Raw genomic sequence first — 21,831 nt, forward strand, 5'->3', positions numbered from 1 at the left:
GGTGCTCACCCCCCACCGGCAGCCGAGGTCCCCCCCAAAAAGCCGGACGTGTCTGGGAAAATCCGGACGTATGGTAACCCTAGCTCCCCTACCCCCCCCCACCGAGCTGTTTGGCAGCGGCTGGGTGGGAAACGCTAGGAGGTAGGGGGAGGAGCAGGGACACGGGATGCTCAGGGGGGCAGAAGGAGGTGGGGGGTGAGGGGAACTTGGCTGCCGGTGGGTGCAGAGCACCCACTAATTTTTCCCTGTGGGTGCTCCAGCCCTGGAGCTCCCACGGAGTTGGCGCCTATGTGGTAGATTGGACTGAATGATGGGAAAGGGGAGCAAAATCATGCCGGGTGCAGACAAGGATGGCGTGGCAGAGTCAGCTAGGCGAAGAAATGATTTGTAAGCAATTGTCATCAGTGACAGGGCAAACCCTGCCAGGTTAGGAGCTGGGGAGTTTGACATCAGGTCAAAGGACATGCGGCTGTTTTTGGAGACACCGGTGTGAATCTGGATTGAAGCTGGTTTCAGTGGAATTACACCAGTGTATCCCAGGTCCCTGGAATTACATGACACTGCCCCTAGAAGCCTGCGCTGTTTTCCCCACCTCTGCAGTCCCATCCAATCAGTGCAGGATCCCTTGTGTTACTGAATCTTGTATTACACTTAGTTGATTTGACTGTGTCTCCGGATTTTCGGTGTGCTCAGAATTCTACACTGACCACTCCTAAATTTGAGTTGTTTGGGTGCTGAGTTGGCGAAAACTTGGGCTTTCCGCACAAGGAAGCAGAAGCCTGTCCACTTTCACTCCCCCGTTTGATCAGAGGCAGCAAGGACTTTAAATATGGGGTGGGTTCTTCTCCAGCAGCCGCCTTTGCTAAGAAGTGATACACTCTGCTCAGCAACAGGGTTTCTACAAAAATGGCCTTTTTAATCACTTTCATTCACACCTCTCCTGGAGCTATTGTTTCATGCTGAGTGCAGAGCCTGCTTTGCATCTGCTCTTCTCAGCTGGCAGGGCTAGAGAAGAGACACTGGGTCTATATTAGACAATTGTGCCCATTTAAGGAAACAGATTTTAGATATCTAGCTAGTTAAACCCTAACAAACCCTAATACAGATGCATGGGGATCAGTTTCAGCCTTGCTGGTATCTGTCCTTAGCTTAATTCCAGGCAGTCGGCTTTGCTTTAGGAGTTTGCAATTGTATAATTCAATCCTGTCAGTGGAGTGCAAGCCCTGCAATAAAGACAGCCTTTAGGACTCATCTGCACTGGGGTGGGGGCTGCACTTGTGCAGTGATGCTTATGTAACACAGGTGCAAACCGGGACTTGCTCTGGTGTGGTTTAGCCTGGTTTGAAGGGGGGCTGAGCTCGTGCATTGCTCGTGTGCAGCCTTGTGTAGACAATGCATTCATATTTTTTACATGAGAGGTTTGACTCTGCAGTGCGCTGGTGCAGCATTTGCTTTGGAATGGGGAATTGCAGCCACCTCATCCCATTGCACATTGGGTGCTGGGTGTAACTGAGAGCAGCAGCTGGCTTGGCACAGGTTCTTCTCTGCCAGCTTCCGGGTTATGAAATCTCTTGTGATTCTGTAGCAAGATTGTGTAAAGACTTAGCCAAAGCATGAAGCAATAGGCCGCTGGCAGAACTGCAGAGATGGGAGCATTTTCTTCAAAAGAGTCAGCGTGGCCGCTTATCCAGCACTGTCAGTGGAGAAGGGAGCTGCTGCTAGGGAAGGCTAGGCTGGGAGCTGGCAGTGCATGGGAGAGAGAGCACAATGGAGACCTGTGGGTAGCCCAATGTGCAGCAAAGCACGGGATGGACTAAAGTCTAAGTAAGGCCCTTCACTGAGTGGTGGGAGGTTGTTCCAAATACCTGGGGCTTCTCCTGGATCAGTAATCCAGGGCTGAGCTTTTGAGGCTGGTGAGAGGTTTGATTTCACATAATACAATGACACCAATTAGTTGTAAGAGCTCACCTGGGCTCTTGGCTGGAACGAAGTCTAACCAGCCTAACAGGAAAAGATGTAGAGGAAGGTAGGAGTGTCTGGAAACAGGCATTCCAAATGGCCACCTTTGCCTTAACTACAGTGATTGCAGCCACTCCATTACCTCTGCTTTTGTGGCAGTCTCGATGCTGCTTAATGTGGCCATTTGGAAGAGATGTGCAAGAGGCAACGAGATGGTGCTGCATAGGTACCTGCATGGGGCAAAGCAGGAATCGATGCTAGCAGACAGAGGCAGATCAATATCTAACTGCTGGAAGTCAGAAAAATTACAGCTGGAACTGGGATGCAAATTTTGAACAATGAAGGTTATTGTGACATCATCCCAAGGAGTCTTGACATCCAGATTGGGTGTCTCACTCCAGCTCAGTCACAAGTTACTGGCCTCAGTGCAGGTGTTGCTGGGGGAAATTCTCTGGCTGGTGTCATGTAGGAGCTCAGGCTAGATGGTCAGAGTAATTCCTTCAGGCCTTAGAATTTATACACTCCAATGCCTAATGAACTCTTGGGAGAAAGGATATCTTTGTTAAAGATTCAACACCACCCACCCTGTTCCATGAGGCTTGCAAAGCAAACCCCCAAGGCCTGGTGTACATACTAGTTTGTACCGGGTTAACTTAAGGGTGTGATTTGTAAACTGGTCTAGTTAAACCAGCGCAAGTGTGTGCATAGACAAGGTACCCTCCATCAAAACCAGGGCAGGACAGACATGACACCCCAGATACCTGGGCTCCTCCTATCAACGTCTCTGTACTTTCTCCCACCCTGCACTCGGAGAGCCCTTCATGAGAAGCGCCGCGAGGCTGCTGGGGGCTGATGAGAACTCCTGGGAATTGTTGGTAATTGAGGATCACCTATGAATTCATGGTGTTGGTAAAGCAGCTTTGAAGTGGAGGACTGGTCCCCGCTGGGGCCTTGTGCCGATTCTAGCCTGTGGCATAGCTGTATGGTGCACACCAGGAAAGCTTTGTCTAGCCTGTCGCGATCTTATCCCGCTGTCAAGCCGGAGTTATCTCCACCAGTAAACAGTGGCTGTGTCCATCTGTGCTAGGGGTTTGCATCAAGGCACAACCCCAGGGAGGACTCAGTCAAATAGGACCACTTATTGCCTCGGTCACGCTCCTTATTTGGTGCACCAGTTTCCCCCACTCTTGGTCTGTTAGATCGGTGAACTCTGGGCGGGACAGTGCTGGGCACTACCAAAAAGTAATCCTAACTAATTGTAATATTGCAAAGATCTCTCATGACACACCCCCGCACTCATGACATACCCTTCCTGCCTCCTTTCTCTGTCATATGGAAGCAGGCAGGGCCCAGCCCAGCATGTCTGAAACCTTCTGCACCATGCTTTTAATAGAATTAATTAGTGATTTGTTAGCTCACTCATGTCCCCTCCTTCTCAACAGCTCATCGAACTCACGCGGCCCCTGGACTCCTGGCTGGAACACGTGGAGTTTCAGGCCCTTCTGCAGCATCTCAGTCCAGAGAACATCCTTTGGCTCTTCGCCTCTGCGGTTCTGGAGCGACGGATTATCTTCGTGGCAGAGGAGCTCAGGTGAGCCCCTGCATTTAACCAGCGAGCTAGTTCTGAGAGCTACAGAGAGCTACAAGTAATTCTTCCACTCTACTCTGCGCTGATTAGGCTTCAACGGAAGTATTGTGTCCAGCTCTGGGTGCCACATTTCAGGAAGGATGTGGACAAATTGGAGAGAGTCCAGAGATGATTAAAGGTCTAGAAAACATGACCTATGAGGGAAGATTGAAAAAAATGGGTTTGTTTAGTCTGGCAAAGAGAAGACTGAGAGGAGACATGATACTTTTTCAAGTACATAAAAGGTTGTTACAAGGAGGAGGGAGAAGAATTGTTCTTCTTAACCGCTGAGGATAGGACAAGAAGCAATGGGCTTAAATTGCAGCAAGGGTGGTTTAGGTTGGACATTAGGAATAAATTCCTGTCAGGGCGGTTAAGCATTGGAATAAATTGCCTCAGGAGGTTGTGGAATCTCCATCACTGGAGTTTTGTAAGAGCAGGTTGGACAAACACCTGTCAGGGATGGTCTAGATAACACTTAGGCCTGGGCTGCACTAGCTGGGGGGTTCGAACTAAGATATGCAACTTCAGCTACGCTATTCACGTAGCTGAAGTCGAAGTATCTTAGTTCGACTTACCTGGCCATCCTCATAGAAGCGAGTTGACCGCCGCGGCTCCCCTGTCAACTCCACTTACTCCTCCTGCCAAGGTGCAGTACAGGCATCAATTCGGGGATTGATTTATCGCATCTAGACGAGACGCGATAAATTGATCCCCGATACATCGAACGCTACCCGCCGATTTGGCAGGTAGTATAGACGTACCCCTAGTCCTGCCATGAGTGCAGGGGACTGGACTAAATTACCTCTCCAGGTCCTTTCCAATCCTATGATTTTATGATTCTCTCAGCTCATGAGTACAGGTCACGTGCAGCTCACCCAGCCCTAGAATGCAGCCTGCAGGTGCCCTCAGTTCCACTCCCCGTTCATAAGGGGGCAGAATCAAGTGTTGAATGATGTGTCCTGAAGTCCACTACTCTGTGGATCTCGGTCCCAGGCTGGGTGTAGTTGGGGCTGGCTGATGGCCCTTTCCCCATCCCCACAGTGCAGTGAGTGGTGATTAATTTTTTGTGCCCCATCTAGTTCAGGAGATAAAATCAGAATAAATTAATTCCAGGTGCAGGGGAGGCGAGCGAAGCCAAGAACCTTCCACTCTGAGAGTAGACCCTGAGGAGTCTGAGCAAGCGAAGGGTCACTGACCTCCGACAGTTCATGAGGCATGGAAGTATGATCTAGTGGACAGAGCACTGGTTTGGGACTCAGGAGGCTGCGTTCTATCCCTGGCTCTGCCACTGGCCTGCTGCATGGCCTTGGGCGAGTTGCATTTCCTTCTGTGCCTCAGTTTCCCCAGCTGTAAAATGGGGTTGATGCCCCTGACCTCCTTGGCAGAGTGCTCTGTGGATGAACAGTGCTAGATAAGAACGAGGTGGTGTTATTATGTATGATGGAATAACAAGACAGATGGAGTCTGTTCCCAATTGAGCCCAAAGAGTTAATTCTCACTAAGCTGACAAGCCCAGGGAGGCAGGTAGCCAGGAAAGTCCCCCCCCCACGCTAACATCAGCAGAGCGTAAAGGTTCTGCTCGCTCCTCGTTAGACAGCCAGTCGACGCAAATCTCTCCTCTCCCTCTCGGATTTCGTCTTTACAACTCATCAGCAGGAAGGAGTCTCTGATTTGATCCCAGCCACCAGAGACTTTCACTCTTCAGACCCTAGGAAGAAAAATACACATACTGACCGCCCTGCGGAAGGATCCTCTCTATAAAATTAGCAAACACTAACTATGTCTAGTGAGGATTAAGCCTTAAAAGCATTGAAATAAGGAGCGAAGGGGGAAGACTTGTGCACTCCTTTCAACCATCCTATTGCCCACAATGCTGTCGATATCGCACTCCAGCACTCCCTGAGGCTTCCACTTCCAACATGTACCGAAAAGCAATTCATACCCCAGCTTCCTCAGACTCGCGCTGTGCGGGTAGAGCACCAGACCAGGACTCGGGAGATTTGGGTTCTGTTCCCAGCTCTGCCGCCAGCCTGCTGGGTGACCCGGGGCAAGTCATGCTCCCTCCCGAGCCTCAGTTTCCCCATCTGCAAAATGGGGATAATAAGCCTGTCCTCCTTTGAGAGCTACTGATGAAAAGAGCTAGATATGATTATTATTAACTCAGAACCTTAACAGCTTTTGTGTCAACTGATCAGCACATATGACTGTCCCCCATTCCCTGCATTGGGGAGGTTATTTTGCCTTAACTCTGCCAAGATCACAGTTAGGGTTTTGTGTTAGAGTGAAAGAGAATGAGGTTTATGACCTTCCGAAGAGGCAAAGCCAAACTGCAGCTTGTGCTGAGGGGTAGGGGAAGGCTACTTGTGCGGGCTGATGGCCATCTAGCTTGTTGGGTCCCCTGCTGAATTCAGGGGGTTTCCTCTTCTCTCTAGGGGAGTTTAGTCTGAAACTCAATTTATTGTTTTCTAGTTGGGGAAACTTTTTGTACCAAAAAGGCAAATCTGGAGGCACCACTGATAGTGATGCCCTGCCACTCAGAGCATTGCTTGGGCAGCAGTGCAGCATGGCCAACTCCAAGTGTTTAAAACCTGTGAGGCTTTGGCCCCCAAAATTGTGAGATTGGGTTAAAAATAATGAGATTTTTAAAAAATATATATTTGGGGGCTTTTTCTTCTGGTTTTTGAGCCCTTAGGGGCAGGTATTCAAAGTTTTATCCACAACCACAAAGCTAAAAACTTACTTTTCTTTAGATATTTTCGTTAAAGAAAGCTGAGATTCTGATGTAATCACCTGACTCCAGGAGTTGGGGATCTAAGAAGAACGTCAGATATTGATTTGTGATGAAATCCTGAGAGTTGGCAACACTGCCATGTGCTAAGGGGAGGGAGACTTCCCCAAAACAGCTGACATAGACAGGGGTAGAACTGAGCTCCAGGAGCTCAATCTATTTAGCTTAACCAAGAGAAGGTGAAGGGGTGATTTGATCAGTCTTGAGCAATATCTATAAGGGAAAGTTTTGATACTGGGCTCTTCAATCTAAGAGACAAGATCCAATGGCTGGAAATTGAAGCAAGACCAATTCAGAATAGGAGTAAGTTTCAAACTTTTTAACAGCGAGGATTATGAATCATGGGAACAGTTTACCAAAGGCCATGGTAGGTTCTCCATCACTGGCAAATTTTAAATCAAGATGGGATGTTTTTCTAAAAGATCTGCGCTCATTGGAACAAGAATAAGTTCAGGGGTGGTCTCTGGCCGATGCTATGCAGCAGGAGGTCAGACCAGATGATCACAATGGTCCCTTCTGGCTTTATAATCTATGAAAAACAGCACCCACCTGTTTAGGAGCCTGTCTCTCCTTGGAAGTCACTTAGACTTTGGCTCCTGTGCCACTCAGGTGCCCTTGAAAATCTCACCCAAGGCCTAACATGCTGGCCAGCTATTTGCCAAATCCAGTTAGTGATCAGAACCCTTATTTATTCGGCAGCGTCCTGTCCCAGTGCATCCATGCCGTGGCAGCTCTTCTCTACCCCTTCTCCTGGGCGCACACCTACATCCCCGTGGTTCCGGAATGCCTGATTGATACCGTCTGTTGCCCCACACCCTTCATGGTTGGAGTCCAGAAACGTTGCCTAGAGCAGGTGCTCGATCAGCCGATGGAGGAGGTACTGTCTGAGGGGTCTCTGTGCCAGGGCAGCAGATGGGCTTGAAAATGAATGTTTGCCAGTTCGTGTCCCTTGATTGTTATCTCCATGTGGCAGCAGGCAGGGACGGATTTACAACTTGCGCACCCCTAGGCACAGCATCTTCAGCGCCCTTCCTCCCCTCCCCCTGCCTACAGCTGACCTTTGTGTTGCACACAGTTTTAGAGAGGCATGGCACCCCTAGAATGCAGGCACCCTTAGGCACATGCCTATTGTGCCCAATTGGAAATCCAGCCCTGATAGCAGGTTCTGATTTTGTCTCCATCCCAGCCTCAGGAGGAGAAAGGCCCAGAAGGAAACAAGAGCGGATTCCAGCCTGCTCCTAGGCTAACACCCAAGCTGTTCCCTAGACCAGATGGATGCTGATATCACCTACCCACTAGCTGGGCAAGGACCTCAGCCCGGATCCCCTGGGGCAAAAGAGGCATGCCTTGCCCTTGGCTCACCCTGTAGTCAACATTGCCCTGAGTGTCTCACTGCTCATAGCTCATAGGAGGTGAGCACGCGGCTTAGAAAACTAGTGTAGACGCTGCCAGATTTTCTATGCTGGTTCGCTCCTTGGCCTTCTGCTGGAAGCACTAACAATGGGGTGGCTGTGGCCCTCTCCCCATGGGGTTCTGGGCTGAGACTCCTAAACTCATCTCATGTGGGCTTCCCAAGAGACACTGGATGGGAACCACTTTCAGTCTGGGCCGGATTGGACCCAGTGACTGATTCTAGAGGAGAGAGGCTCCAAATCTCCTTTCCATGTCCTGGGTCCATTCATCCCCCCAGACAGGCACTGCTGCCTCTTTCACCAGGCAGGAAGTTTGGAGGAGCCCTTTCCATTACAGTGTCCTAGAGCAGTTCGTCGTCAGGTGCAGCTCATAGCTTTTCAAATGGACTTGAGGCACAGAAGACTGATCTTGAAATACATTCTCTTAAATCGCTGCCGGTCAGAAGCAGCCTTACAATGCAGCCTGGCTAACGCTGGGTCCTGTCTGTTGGTTTTAGGTGCTGCTGGTTGACTTGTGCGAAGGGAAGTTCTTAAGATCGGTAGGTGTCCCTGGTGCGATGCAGACTGTCCCCCATGCCGTCGCCAGACGCGGGCGCTTGAAATGTTCTTGTTCGTCGCTTGACCAGTATCGCTGGGCCGCTGCAGGCTCCTTAATCCTGGGTTTTCAGTAGCTGTCACTCCTTCCCACCTGTCATTTATTTGCACTCTGCAGGCTTAGGGGGGCAGGGCCTCTTGGCCGAGCTTACATAGCACACTGTCTCTCTCCAACATCCTTTGGGATAAAAATTGATAGATGATGGCTTCTGGCAGTAGCTAACGAGCCCCACTGAGACTATGGTAATGCAGACTGCACGGCTGCATTAAAGAATGGGTCACAGGGGATCTGGTGGGGGAAGATGTGTTCATTCCAAGATGCTTTGGGCCTGAAGGTATGCTCAGAAAGTGGTTCGGCGAGTTAGAATCCTCTCTCACGCTTCAAAACCTTCTTCCCAGTAAAAGCCACCGTCTCGGGCATCCCTGGTTTGCAAGAGCTGGGGCGGTGCTAACATTGGTCCATCCTCTTTCAGGTTGGCGACGAAAGAGACATCTTACCGGCCAAGCTGCAGATCGAGATGCTGACTTCTTTGAAGATGCACAACAGCAACAACAACATACAGAGTAGGCAGAGAGTTCTTTCTTTGGGGTGCGCACAGTGGAGTATCTGTGAATGCTCCACAAAGACTGCCAGTGTCCTGGGCTAACCAGCCATCCTGGGGCTAGTGGGCTAAGAACCCGGGACCCAATTTCCTACGCTGCCCTCTCAGCTCCAGCCAACCCATCTCTAGGGCTGTGTATGCTTTGGACTCACATGCACGCAAAGAGACTAGCTTAGTGGTCTAAGCAACTGGACTGGAATAGACATGGTCCCTTGGTTCCATGCGCTCAGCTTCTGCAGGGACACCTCAGCCCTTCCCACTTCAGAGGTAGAAAGAGACTGAGGTTTGTGCAGCTTATGGAGTGTGGGGCAAGTCCTCAGCTGGTGTAAAATTGTCATCACTCCATTGGCTTCCTCTCGACATTGACTTCAGTGGAGCTGTGACATCTCCCACCAGCTCAGGATCTGTCCCAGTGTGTCTGCAATACAATGCTCAAAAGACCAGCTTGGAACTGTCAAGGATCCCAAGGCACTTAGCTATGATTGTGGTTTACTTTGTGATCCTTACCCAGCCTTTTGCTTCCCTCACCCCTTCTGCCCCACCTGTTGTTCAATGTGATATGCTCTGATTAGCTGCAGCTCCCCACCCCAGAGGTGGCTGCATTTCAGCGGTGCTCTGCTTTATTCTCCATCCCCAGCTAGCAGGCATAGTACATGTTTCTGCTCTGCATGGATACTTAAGTGCAGTTGTGGTCAGAAAAGCCCGTGGTTATAGCACCTTCTTTCTGTGTGCAGCAGCGTCGGACCTGCTGACTTCATTGACAAAAATAGATCCTTTTTATTGTTAGCCCCGCAGAGCCAGTGCAGCTCTGGGAGAAAGAGCTGGATTCTAGCAGCCATTACTAAATTCCAGTCTTCATTATTGGTGGTGATAGGCGAAATGGGCAGAGCCCAGTGTGAGCCTCAGATGCCGGGCTGAGTTTGCAGGGCTGGCTGTTATACAGAGATTTTAAAAACCCCACAGCCTTGCTAGGTGTCATGCGAGCACATGGGATCTGGAGTCTTTGGAACACAATGAACGTGGGATTTTTACCGAGTCATTTTCAGAATAGTATCATCGCCTGCCAATTCTCGTAGTGCTGCTGTAGAGCATCTTCCTCCCTAAATTCCACAACCATGTAGGATTGTGAAGACCAGTCAGGGAAGAGAAATAATCCATCAGTAGGGAGGGGTGCAAAAAATCCAGAAGGCTCTTGATAGCTTTATCTGGACAAAACAGAAAGCCAGTGACCCTGAATATCCCTCAGTGAAATCTGAACCTGGGAGATCTGGACAGCTAGACTCCCTTCTGCCACTACAGAGTATATGTGCTAATGCAGCAGGGGGAGTCCTCTATCCAGAACGGCCTGTGAAGGGCAGTACCATGTACTAGTGGCTGTTACAACTCTTTAATGATTTAACACCAAGAAATTGGATTTTAGTGTGTGAAGGAGATGGCAATTGCTTCTGACATGAACATAGCATGTGAATTAGGTCAGCGTGCAGTGAGGCCATCCATCTAGCATCTCGGCAGGCTGGAGTACTTCACATTTTAAGATGGTAGATGCAATTCCTTGAATGTGTATATAGTGTTCGGAGTTCCTTGGAAGCAAAGTGTTATAAGAATCATAGACTATCAGGGTTGGAAGGAACCTCAGGAGGTCATCTAGTCCAACCCTCTGCTCAAAGCAGGAGCAGTCCCCAACTAAATCATTCCAGCCAGGGCTTTGTCAAGCCTGACCTTAAAAACCTATAAGGAAGGAGATTCCACCACCTCCCTAGGTAACCCATTCCAGTGCGTCACCACCCTCCTAGTGAAAAAGTTTTTCCTAATATCCAACCTAAACCTCCCCCTCTGCAACTTGAGACCATTACTCCTTGTTCTGTCAAAGTTTGGTGGTCAGCAGTAATTATCCATTGGACTGGGGCAATTGAATACAACATTGGGATTGAACAATGGTTCAGTTTATACTCCTGCTGGCTCCTTAGCGAATGGGACCTCCTGGCTTTTCTCCTATGCCATGACTGGGTTTGTGAGTCACACAACTTAGCACAATTCAGGTGTTACAGCTGCTTTTGAATGGAAAAGCAGGGGGGTTGTCTTTGGAATGCCCCAGACTGTGGCACAGAGAAGAGACAAGAGGTGGGATGGCCTAGTGGTCAGAGCACTAGCCTGGGACTCAGGAGACCTGGTTTCAAGTTCCTGCCCCACCACAGACTGGGTGAGCATTGGGTGTGTTATTTCGGCCCAAATCCTTTAAGGAAATTTGGAGTGTAAATACTTCTGAGGATCTGACCCTCCGTTCCCTCATGATAGCCCTTACCTGCCTCACAGAAGGGTTGTGAGTGTAAATACATTCAGATTGTGAGGTGCCCACGTCCTGAGTTAATGGGGGTCGTGTGAATATCAGCCCCCATGCTCAAACTGTGTGTCTTCTATTCCCTTTTCAGCATCTGAACAAGTGAACACCCACGTCTCCAACACCTTCGTGCAATTCTTCGTCAAAACTGTTGGCCATTATACATCACACCTCAAGTGGAATAAGAGCGGCCAGGGCTCCTTTCAGGAGAAGGCGTTCTGCAAAGCCATCACCTCCAGGTCCTGCCGCAAGTTTGTGAAAAGATTTGTGAGGACTCAGATGTTTTCCCTCTTTATCCAGGAAGCGGAAAGGAGCAGGATAACCCAAGAAGGTAAATTGCCCCATCTCCTCCCTCTTCCCTGCTCCCTGTTACTGCCCTGGCATTCAGGAAGCAGCAGGATCCCTGGAGGCCACTCTTTGGTTTCTTTGGGCTAGAGGGAGCAGGACTCATTTGGATATTTGCTTGTGCAAATGAGATGCAAATGTTTTTGTGTGACTGCTCCTGCTGTTAGAGAAGATGGCACAGGCAGTGATAGTCAGTCTCTCCAATAACTTCTGCCTGCAGTGCACCAGCAGAGACACCTATATCGGTTGCAATAGTCTCTTTCATCCCTGCAGCCCTGGATGGAGGAGGTAATTGCAGACTTCAGAACTCGGCCTGCGTTTGTATTGAAAACAGTCAAAGGGCAAGGAGGAAAGCACTAGTGCAAAGCGCTCCTTGCTTATTCTCTTCCCTACAGTGTATTTCCTGACACACACCTCACGTAAGGGCTGTAAATAATGCAGTATGGCCTAGTAGATGGAGCACTGGTCTGAGCCTCAGGAGAGCTTCATTCTAATTCCTAGCCCTGCCACGGGATTTCTGGCTGATCTTGGGCAAATCACCACTCTGCGCCTCAGTTTACCTATCTGAAAATGGGCTGTATAAGACCTGGGTAGTAGTAGTAGTAGTATTGCCACTTTCAAGAATTTCAACAATGTCTCACAGTTACTGAGCTAGCTGCACCTCTGAGCCCCCTGCACTCTCTCAGTGCGCTCCCCCATCCCCTTCAGTTTGGATCCGGTACCATTTTATCCCCGATATTTGTGATGCTTGCACTGCTGGTTCAGCTTCAGCCCATCGTTGCTCGAGGTGCAGGTAAATTTGGAGCCAGTGCTGCTGCTCTGGTGCCCTCTGATGCAAGTTGACAGGAACCGTTAGATTCTATTCCTGATAGTAGAGAGATTCCACCAACCCCTCTTCCATCCTGCCTCACTGCCTCCTCAGCACCTAAACCCCATGGCGATTGGTGTACTATAAAAATGTATATGGAGAATATGGCCATAGCTCCATATCCCTGGTCCATCTTCAGGTTCTCTGCTTTGATCGCTGGTTCTTATGGAGTTTGTTGGGCTAATCTCTGCTTCTGCTTCGCTTCCGTAGCATGTTGTTATAAAACAGAAACCAGCCAATGACCTCTACCACTCTGAAACCTGTCAATTGTTGATGAAACTCCAATGTAGTGTATGACTGATCCAGCTTTTGTTTTCCACAGGGTATTTCCAGCAGAAAGTAACTGAATATCAAGAACAAAAAAAGAAACAAAGGAGAAATTCCTGAAGTACTGTTCTGAAAGAGGGGAGCCTGGCTGGGCTTGGGCGGATATCTTCCTGCAGCATAATTCTGACCAGACTGGGTCAGCATCTCACTCAAAGGCAGAGCACCCTTTGCTTTGCTGGCTCTGAGCATCTCTGGAACCTAGCCCCTTTTCCTGTGAATGATGAGATGCCTGGTCAACACAGGATGCCATTTTCTTCCCAGTCTCTTCTTTCTCAGGGCATGATTGCACTGGAAGCCTCTCTTCTACATCACTAGCAAACATGGATGTGATTCTTTTATCCAGGCCAACTGACACCATGGACCAAGCTGCAGTTCTTAGCCAAAGGGCAGCATGTGGCCCCGTAATGAGTTCCTATTGGATGACAATCACGGACCTAACATAGAAATAGAGTGAAATCGAGGCGGGATTGTCTGCTTGCTGTATAATGGCTAAGAATGTAGAATAATTAAGATAAAAATATTCCTTACTGATACATTTTAATTATTAAAAAAAAATCTAAATTTTCTAGCTGAGACACATTCTAGCCAATATGTATTCCTGAAGGGCTCCCATTAATAAGGTGGTTTCATGTTCTTTTTATAGTGAACAGCTTCATTGTTCCAGCTTACATGAGCTAAAAACAACTCTGCAGATTTTGGTGGCACCTTAAAGACTAACAGATTTATTTGGGCATAAGCTTTCGTGGGTAAAAACCTCACTTCTTCAGATGCATAGAGTGAAAGTTACAGATGCAGGCATTTGCTGCACATTGGGCTACCCACATTTGACATCCTTGCCTGTCACCTGCCCTTCTCTCCAAATCTTCCCATTTCATGTTGAGGTGCTGTCAGGCAGTAGAGAGAGAAAAAGGGAGGTAACTCATTGTGCAGTTCTCTGAAGGTGTAGTTCTCTGGAACTGCTGAAGAAAGTTATGAAGAATAACTGCAAGGAATGATCATTAAACCTAAGATTTCTTCAAATGCAGAAGATTTCCATGAGTTTTAACTATATGGGAAGTTTGAAGAGTCTGTGTCATCCAGTAAGAAAGAACATTAAAGACAAAAAAAAAATCTGAACCAGAGTGCTAAATTTCTTAGAGGACTTACCATATAAAATGCATTTTTTATTTTTTTTTTTAAATGTGCTGCAGTGGGTTTGGGGGACAGGAAATACACAGTGTTCTGATGTAACATACATTGAAGCCTTGCTTTAATAGCAAAACTCGATCTCCTAATGGTTCTCTTTTTACTTACCTGTGATAATGCTCAGTCTCTCCCATTCCCATGGGGCTGTTCCTCTTTCTGATAGCTGATCTCTTGGATGCAATTGCACTCTGTCCGCTCTTTCTAGCATCAAGGAGAACTGTCTCCAGGTGCTGCCATGGAGATGATTGTAATACTTTGGTTTCATTTCAATTGTTGGCTTTTAGGGTGCAAGTTCTGGATGGGGCTGGGGGCTTGTGATGTGTAGGTCAGACTGGATGATTGGGAGGGATAGCTCAGTGGTTTGAGCATTGGCCTACTAAACCCAGGGTTGTAAGTTCAATCCTTGACAGGGCCACTTAGGGATCTGGGGCAACATCAGTACTTGGTCCTGCTAGTGAAGGCAGGGGGCTGGACTCGATGACCTTTCAAGGTCCCTTCCAGTTCTAGGAGATAGGATATCTCCATTAATTTAACTTAAATTTATTTATTTTATCTGGTGATCCCTTCTCACCTTAAACCGTATGACAGTGCCCCTCTTCCCTTTGTAGCCCAGTACTGGCTCTTGGGATGCATAGCTGCTAAACCTTTGTCAAGCCCACTGTGCCACATATTGATGTGCAGGCTGAATGGCGCAGCAGTCTCCCCATGACCTTGGTGGAATCAAGGGACCATCTGCTGCACAGAGGACAGCTAAACAGCGAGCTTGGCATTAGTGAGAGCTTTGGCACACACATGGTGGATGCCCTAGTTGATAGTTCTCTCTCCTACCACCTCAGTGTAAATGAAAATATCTGGTGCCCCCCACTGATTACCACCCTCAAAATGTTTCATTTGCATAAGCTATCTGAATGATGTTCATTTTTGTATTTGTGGGCTTGATTGCTAGGGTACTGGCAATAGTTGTAAGCATTAGTTTTAGGGTGTGTGTATACCCTTATCTACCCACTTTATAGCCTGACAGGGTTGGGCAGTTCAGGATTCTAGGTTGAATCTTTACACAGTGGTAATCTTGAATGCTTTAAGAATTACCGAAGGCCAATAGCTCTCATTTAGTTTTCTCTCCATCTTTCTTGTCTCTGTGGTGGTGAAGAGGTGGAGCTAATAATTCCTTCTGAATGTGGTAAGACTTTGGTCACTCTGTTCTCTTGTAGGAGTGAACTCCAGTCATGGGCCATCTATGACTCTGTCAGGCTCTGTCCTCAGCACCTGTAAATCTAACCTATAACATTTACATTGCCCCTGAGAAGCAGAGTTATTATGGCAAATCCTAATCAGAGGAGGAGAGACTTTGAAGATTAAGGCTTGAGTTGAATTTGACTCCGTATGAAGTAGGGAACCAGACCCAGATGAGCTAAAAATCATGGTCTTTACACAGACACTGGGTTTATGGGTTATTACAACAATCAGTAATTCATTAACCACCTCCCCCCCTTTTTTTTCCTTCTTCTGCTTTGGTCCTTCCTCTAGCTGAAGAGGTGTTAACAGGCAAGTTCACCTTGAATGGTCTCTTACACTAGCTGTTAATGACTTATGCTAAACAGCAACAGAGGGTTCTGTGGCACCTTTAAGACTAACAGAAGTAGTTAGTCTTAAAGGTGCCACAGAACCCTCTGTTGCTTTTTACAGATTCAGACTAAGACAGCTACCCCTCTGGTACTTGACATTATGCTAAACAGTCTGTTTCACCTTGTAGTTAGCTGTGACAGTTACCTTTCCCAGACCTGAAGAAGAGCTCTGTGTAGTTCCAGAGCTTGTCTCTCTCACCCAAAGAAGTTGGTCCTATAAAAGGTATTAGCTCACCCACCTTGTCTCTCCAGATCCTGAAAGGCATTTAGGTGCCTAACTCCCAGTGATTTCAATGGGAATTAGGCTCCTCAATGCCTTTGAGTATCTGGGCCTTATCCTCCCCTGTGCCGCAGTCCCTGAACTGTAAAATGGAGATAATTGCACTGCTCTACCCCTCAGGGGCATTGTGAGGGAAAAAAAAAATCATTAAAGATTTTTAGGTGCTTAGATACAACAGAAACAGGGTCTATATACGTACTGTCTATAGACAAACTGTCTATATGGCAAGGAGTGTGATAAGTCTGAGCCGTCTTATAAATTAAACCCCCCCCCCCCCCCCACACACACAAACCAACCAATGTTTTCATTTCATTGGCCCACAGGTGGAGGGGAAATTTTCTGCCTGGCAGTGTGGTTTTTAGGGGAAAGCTAGTTCAAAGCAGCTTATGTCACATTTTGTTTTCAAGACACTGAGGTTTGTACTCATGCTGATGCGTTCCAGGAAGTTCTACATACAAGAGAGTTCTGTAAAAGTGCTGCATCCAGTGCTTGCTCGTACTTTACATTAGAAAGGGCAAAGTTTAAGGTTGAACTTGCAACTTGCTGTCTCTTTGGCCTTATGAAGTATGATACACTTTACTGAGAAATCTCATTCAGTTTCTCAATTAAATTCCACAGCCTTAGGTCCATGTCTCTATAATAATCTGCAATCACAAATAGAGACAGTATCATAATGCATAAGGGCAAAGTTCATTTATTACAGGCAATTTATACAGCACCTATATACACAGTAACTAGATGTACTGTATGAGCAGTAACATTTCTAAAGTATCAGGAGCAAGCTTCCCACAGCACCTGCTGAAACTTTACACGCAGAAATAGGAAATCTTCGGAGCTACCAGTTAGTGAAAAGCCTGGGAAAAGGTGCATCTTATAGCATTTCCTGAACAGGCTTTAATTTAGATGCATTTCCAGAAGTGAAGACCTCATGTTGGCTCCCTCAAGCCTCATCCTTGGGACATTTAAATTAATTGTTCCAGACCGACACAAATGGTGCAGTGGATCAGACTGGGAGCAGTGGTCTCTGAAATAGTTAGACTAGGAATTTTAAGGCTTCAGGACTTCAGCTGATAAGCAGCACTTTAAATTTCCTATCTTGATCACTGTCTTCTGTGCCATTGCTAGTAACCTGCAGCTCACTGTATGCACTGGTGTGGCTCTGAGCTGAGCCCACTCATGGGCTAGTCAGTGCAACATTTTTAGTATTTAAATGGCAAGATACACTCCTGCTCATCTGTTGCAAGTATTCAGTTTAGATTGATTTCAGTAGGTTACATCTTGCTTTGGTCCTGGAATTCTGCATCAGCACATACACCCTTAGATCAGCATGTGACTTCTGATGGAGCAATCATACGGGAAGAGATTCCTGGAGAAATATTTGACACATTGAGATTGTGCAACTCCTAATACCTAAAAGGGAGCCGTAGGGCTTGTCACTTAGAGAAGAGAAGTAGAATCCAGACTTTTAGTAGTTCTACTCTGGACCCAATATGAACTATTGGGAAGTTATTTAGATTCCTTGTGCCTCAATTTACCACACATAAAATGGGCATAATATGCCTATGGCTTTGGGAGCTGGGCTATAAGGCTTTGTTAATTAGCAAAGAAAGTGCTTTGAGATGCTTGGATGACAGGCACTGTAGACACATGAAACATTATAAAAGTCTCTCTAAACAGCACACAAGATTTTGCTTCACCAGACCAAATACTTAACCCAGTGTGACAAAGCAGCTGACACACATGGAAAGACAATTGTAGCTCTTAGAATTTCCTTATTTATTAAAGAGCAGAAAGAAATTTTTGCTTAAATTCTATACGTAAAAAAGTAACAGTAAAATTTGCTTTTAAAGTGTTTCCACTGAAGAAAAAATTGTGAAGTTTTTTTTTTTTATTTAAAAAAAAAATTAATTTACAAAGACACCGCACTATATTGCATGCTGATAGTCACGCCCTTCTCCGACACGGCCCCACTAAAATATACTGTTGAACAGTATATGTAAGCAAATGAACCACTCAATCTGGACTGAAAGTCCCTTCAGCTATTTCAGTCACACAAGCTAGTGGGATATCTCTGTTTTACAAGCTCAGCTCTTTAGTAAAAGAAATTTCAAATGAACACTAAAGAATTTCACTAAGATGATGAAATATTAAAATTATAAAGCACATTTTTTGCTGTTTGTAAATATACTACATTAGAAATTTCAGTTGTTAGGGATCCATTCACCACAGATAGTTTATTCTGTATTCAAGGTAATTACAAAGACAAAGTATTACTTCCTGCATGCTTTCCTGGGCACAGAACCAGTAGAGTTGACTACATGATGTTTGACTGGAGAGTACTTGGAATTCACTCTCTCAGAGGCAAAGACTAGTTAAGGAGTGTTACCAGTAACAAAGAATAAAAGTTATACAACGTTGATTATTATAAATTAGATTTGTTCTTATCTGCTCCTTTTGCCTTAGTCTCCTAAATATGTTCATATTCCTCCCTATAGAAAACACTTGTTTTGTATTTCTCATCACAGCAACCACCCAGTCACTAATGGTGATTAGAATGTGTGGAAGAGACCTTGATTCTGAATACATGGATGCGTAGATGGGAAGCAATCTGATTGCACACGCTGATGCAGTAGCGAAGCAAATCAAAGAGAGAAAAGATCTGCAAAGGGAAAAATGGCATGTGTTAGATCTATCTATACTGGACATGAATGTACCATGTTTCATCTATCCTTCATGTTACCACAGTCTCTCTAAAAGCATCAAGGACTGCTCTCTTGAGTCCTTCTCTTCCTCCACTAAAGATTTATTCCTATAGTCTCTGAAAGCACCAGGCTTTCTTAATTTTTCAGCCTAGAATCTAAATCTACATTTCAATTAAAAAAAAAAAAGAAGGACATTATAGTGACTGTAGAAAGCTTTTGTAAGATGCCCCAAGAGCTGTGGATATTAATGATTTCAAGTGTAGAATTCTGATCTTACTTTGGGACAAAATTTACACAACCCTATATTTGAATGTATTTTAAAGTGATTCATTGTAATGGGAATGATCAAGTTTCAGCAGTGTAATTTATGCAGGTTGAAGCTATTTTACATACCAAGCTCCCAACTAAAACACATGCCCCAGTGAGCATGAAGTGAATGTACTGTAATTCCCTAATAGCTGGGCTTTTCCACTACTTGTAACTAGTACAGAAAGTTCCCAACTGCTCACAGGATTAAGCAGCTGTAATCATGCACAGCATGCTTTAGAATGGCTGTCTAGAAAGTGGCAGCCTGATCTGAACTTGGTTTGGTTTTCAATGCTCTAATCAGGGAGAGACATGGTTCTATAGCCAAGACTTCCTCCTCTGAGCGACTCGTCCTGGTAGCTATCATTGCTCTAATACTACCTGAATTTCAGGAATTCCACCTGTGGGTTTGTGTGTTATAGAGCTTTTGCTGTGGGGCATGCCAAAGTGTGGAAATTACGTTCCTGCAAAAATACATCTCAGCACATTTCTCTCCAATGGGTTCTAAACCTAGGACTTCGAGTACTGCTCATTCAACATGGCTTTAAAACGGTGTTTAAACAGAGTGAGGTTCATAAGCCCAACCAAACCATGTTTCAGCCAAGTTAGCCTGAACCCTGTTTAAAACTGATTCAGGCAAGAAGGTTCCCAAGTCCATGCTTCGTTTGAGTCATCTGTGCACAATTGGTGCAAACGGTGTGTGATCTGTACACAACTGGCACAAACTCTGTATGCGTGTGGGGAGCGTGAGTGAACAAGCAGATGCACAAAAGATCATTGATAAACAGAAAATACAACCTACTTACCATGGCAATCCAAAGTACAATATATTCATCAATAAAGCTGTTAAAGTACTGGTCCAAGAACAAAAGTGCTGGACCTATGAATGCTGTATCATGCAGATGCATTTCACTTTTGGTCATATGTGCAACCTATTAAAAAAAAAAAAAAAGAGAGACAGTAGTCTAGTCTAAACAAATCCCAAAACCAATGTTTTCAGCTGATTATTAACACTTCTGTATAGAGCAGGGATCTCAAACTCAAATGACCATGAGGGCCACATGAGGACTAGTACATTGGCCCGAAGGCTGCATCACTGACACCCCCACCGCTGCTTCCGGCCCTGCCCTCATTCCACCCCTTCCATGAGGCCCCACCCCTTCCCACCCCTTCCCCGCCCCCATTCCAACCCCTTCCCCAAAGTCCTCACCCCAACTCTGTCCCCTCCCTGCCCCATTCCGACCCCTTCCTCAAATCCCCGCCCCTGCCCCGCCTCCTCCCCTGAGCGCACGGCTCCCCGCTCCTCTCCCCTCCCTCCTAGAAAGCACTAAGCACTGCCAAACAGCTGTTTGGTGGCAGGAAGCGCCTGGAGGTAGGCGGAGGAGCAGGGATGCAGCGCGCGCAGGGGGGTGGCAGGTGAGGGGAGATTGGCGTCCGTAGGAAATAACCCGGGGGCCGCGGGGAGCTTGCGAGCCGCAGCAAATAACTCTGGGGGCCATATGTTTGAGACCCCTGTTATAGAGTATTTTAATGAAATGTCACCAAAGATTATTGCAATGTAAATTACATGCTGCTGATTCGTTCCTTAATGGGCTATGACAAATTCTCAAGAAAAATGTGTGTTGTAGGTACCAATTAGAACCAGATTCATGGGATACACAGCAGTAGCCTTAAATCACTTTAATACAGTGAAGGAAGAGTGTGGCTAGTCAATACAGGGAACTGACATTGTGGGGAAGGTAGACCTTAGAGAAACTACAAAGACCATCTTATACAATAACAAAGATGAAGGAAAAGAATCAATGACTCTGAGGCACTTACCACCAATTTGTTAGTTATCTTAGCAGATACAAAACCAAAAGTAAGTATATATAGGCAAGGATGCTTTTCAAAGAGCTGCACAGCAGATTTCTTGTAGATCATTGCAGCTAATACGATCACTGATCCAATATGAAGAAAGGGTGAAAGGACACTTGTTCCCTATAGCGAGGGAGAAGAAAGTGTTAGCTTAATGAAAAGTGCACACAATTGAACAGATGTGTTGTGTGCATATTATTTAAATTAAAATGTGCCTGTTTGAACTCACTTCTGCCAGTAGTGAAATGTGACTGAGTGGTGAAATGTGTCAGCTGATAATGTGGTTGGAGACTTTGGTTTGAAGGTCTCACAAGTTGTGTGTTGTATGAAGGAAACATGCAGTTTCAGCTAAAAAACAAAAATGTATTGGGGGGGCAAGGGGAGGGAAGGCTTCAAATTGCAAAAATGGTGCTGTGGTTATCTTCTAACTCTTGTACAACAGGCAGGAAATGATTCTGTTCTTAAATGACAGGGGCCCAAACATGTATATGTCTGTATAATGGTGATAATACATTTTTGTTAAGATGTCAATGCTCAAAAGCAAAATATAACTAACAGAGTAGTCCAACTAACTCAACTGGCACAAACAAACAAACAAAAACAAACAAACAAAAAAACAAACACACCACAGACTCTCCTAAAAAGTTCATGAAACCTTTCAAACCCCCCCCCCCCAAAATATCAAAAATCCCTTAAGAAAGAAGTCGGACAAGAATGTTAACTTTGACTATCCCATCTCTTCTGGAAGGTCAATAGCTTTCATATTCTTGTCAGATGCAAAAGCACCAAACAAAAAGCATGCATATCAGAGAGGGAGTTTGGTTTGGAAAATTCATGGATTCTAGAAGGTAAGACCTTGTAGAACATAACAATGGCCATAGTGGGTCAGACCAATGGTCTGTCTAGCCCAGTATCCTGTCTTCCAACAGTGGCCAATGCCAGGTGCTTCAGAGGGAATTAACAGAGCACTCATTGAGTGATCCATCCTCTGTCATCTACTCCTAGCTTCTGGC

At 46.3% G+C, this 21,831-nt stretch overlaps 2 protein-coding genes across 4 annotated transcripts in view; one reads left to right on the forward strand and one right to left on the reverse strand.

Moving 5' to 3' along the window:
* DENND2D (DENN domain containing 2D) overlaps nucleotides 1-13,431 on the forward strand; it is a 31,490-nt gene extending 18,059 nt beyond the window's left edge. Inside the window, exons 7-12 of the mRNA XM_034767583.1 lie at nucleotides 3,402-3,550; nucleotides 7,077-7,254; nucleotides 8,287-8,328; nucleotides 8,857-8,947; nucleotides 11,415-11,654; nucleotides 12,859-13,431. Of these exons, the coding sequence (XP_034623474.1) occupies nucleotides 3,402-3,550; nucleotides 7,077-7,254; nucleotides 8,287-8,328; nucleotides 8,857-8,947; nucleotides 11,415-11,654; nucleotides 12,859-12,923 (765 nt within the window). The 3' untranslated portion in view covers nucleotides 12,924-13,431. The remainder of the gene's footprint in view (nucleotides 1-3,401; nucleotides 3,551-7,076; nucleotides 7,255-8,286; nucleotides 8,329-8,856; nucleotides 8,948-11,414; nucleotides 11,655-12,858) is intronic.
* Nucleotides 13,432-18,152: 4,721 nt separating this feature from the next.
* CEPT1 (choline/ethanolamine phosphotransferase 1) overlaps nucleotides 18,153-21,831 on the reverse strand; it is a 57,365-nt gene continuing 53,686 nt past the window's right edge. For all 3 annotated transcript variants that reach the window (XM_034767584.1, XM_034767585.1, XM_034767586.1), the window contains exons 7-9: nucleotides 20,783-20,941; nucleotides 19,768-19,893; nucleotides 18,153-18,612 (exon numbers count right to left, since the gene is read on the reverse strand). In XM_034767584.1, the coding sequence (XP_034623475.1) occupies nucleotides 18,493-18,612; nucleotides 19,768-19,893; nucleotides 20,783-20,941 (405 nt within the window). In that variant the 3' untranslated portion in view covers nucleotides 18,153-18,492. The remainder of the gene's footprint in view (nucleotides 18,613-19,767; nucleotides 19,894-20,782; nucleotides 20,942-21,831) is intronic.

Source organism: Trachemys scripta, chromosome 4 (assembly GCF_013100865.1).
Source record: "Trachemys scripta elegans isolate TJP31775 chromosome 4, CAS_Tse_1.0, whole genome shotgun sequence".
NCBI lineage: Eukaryota > Metazoa > Chordata > Testudines > Emydidae > Trachemys > Trachemys scripta.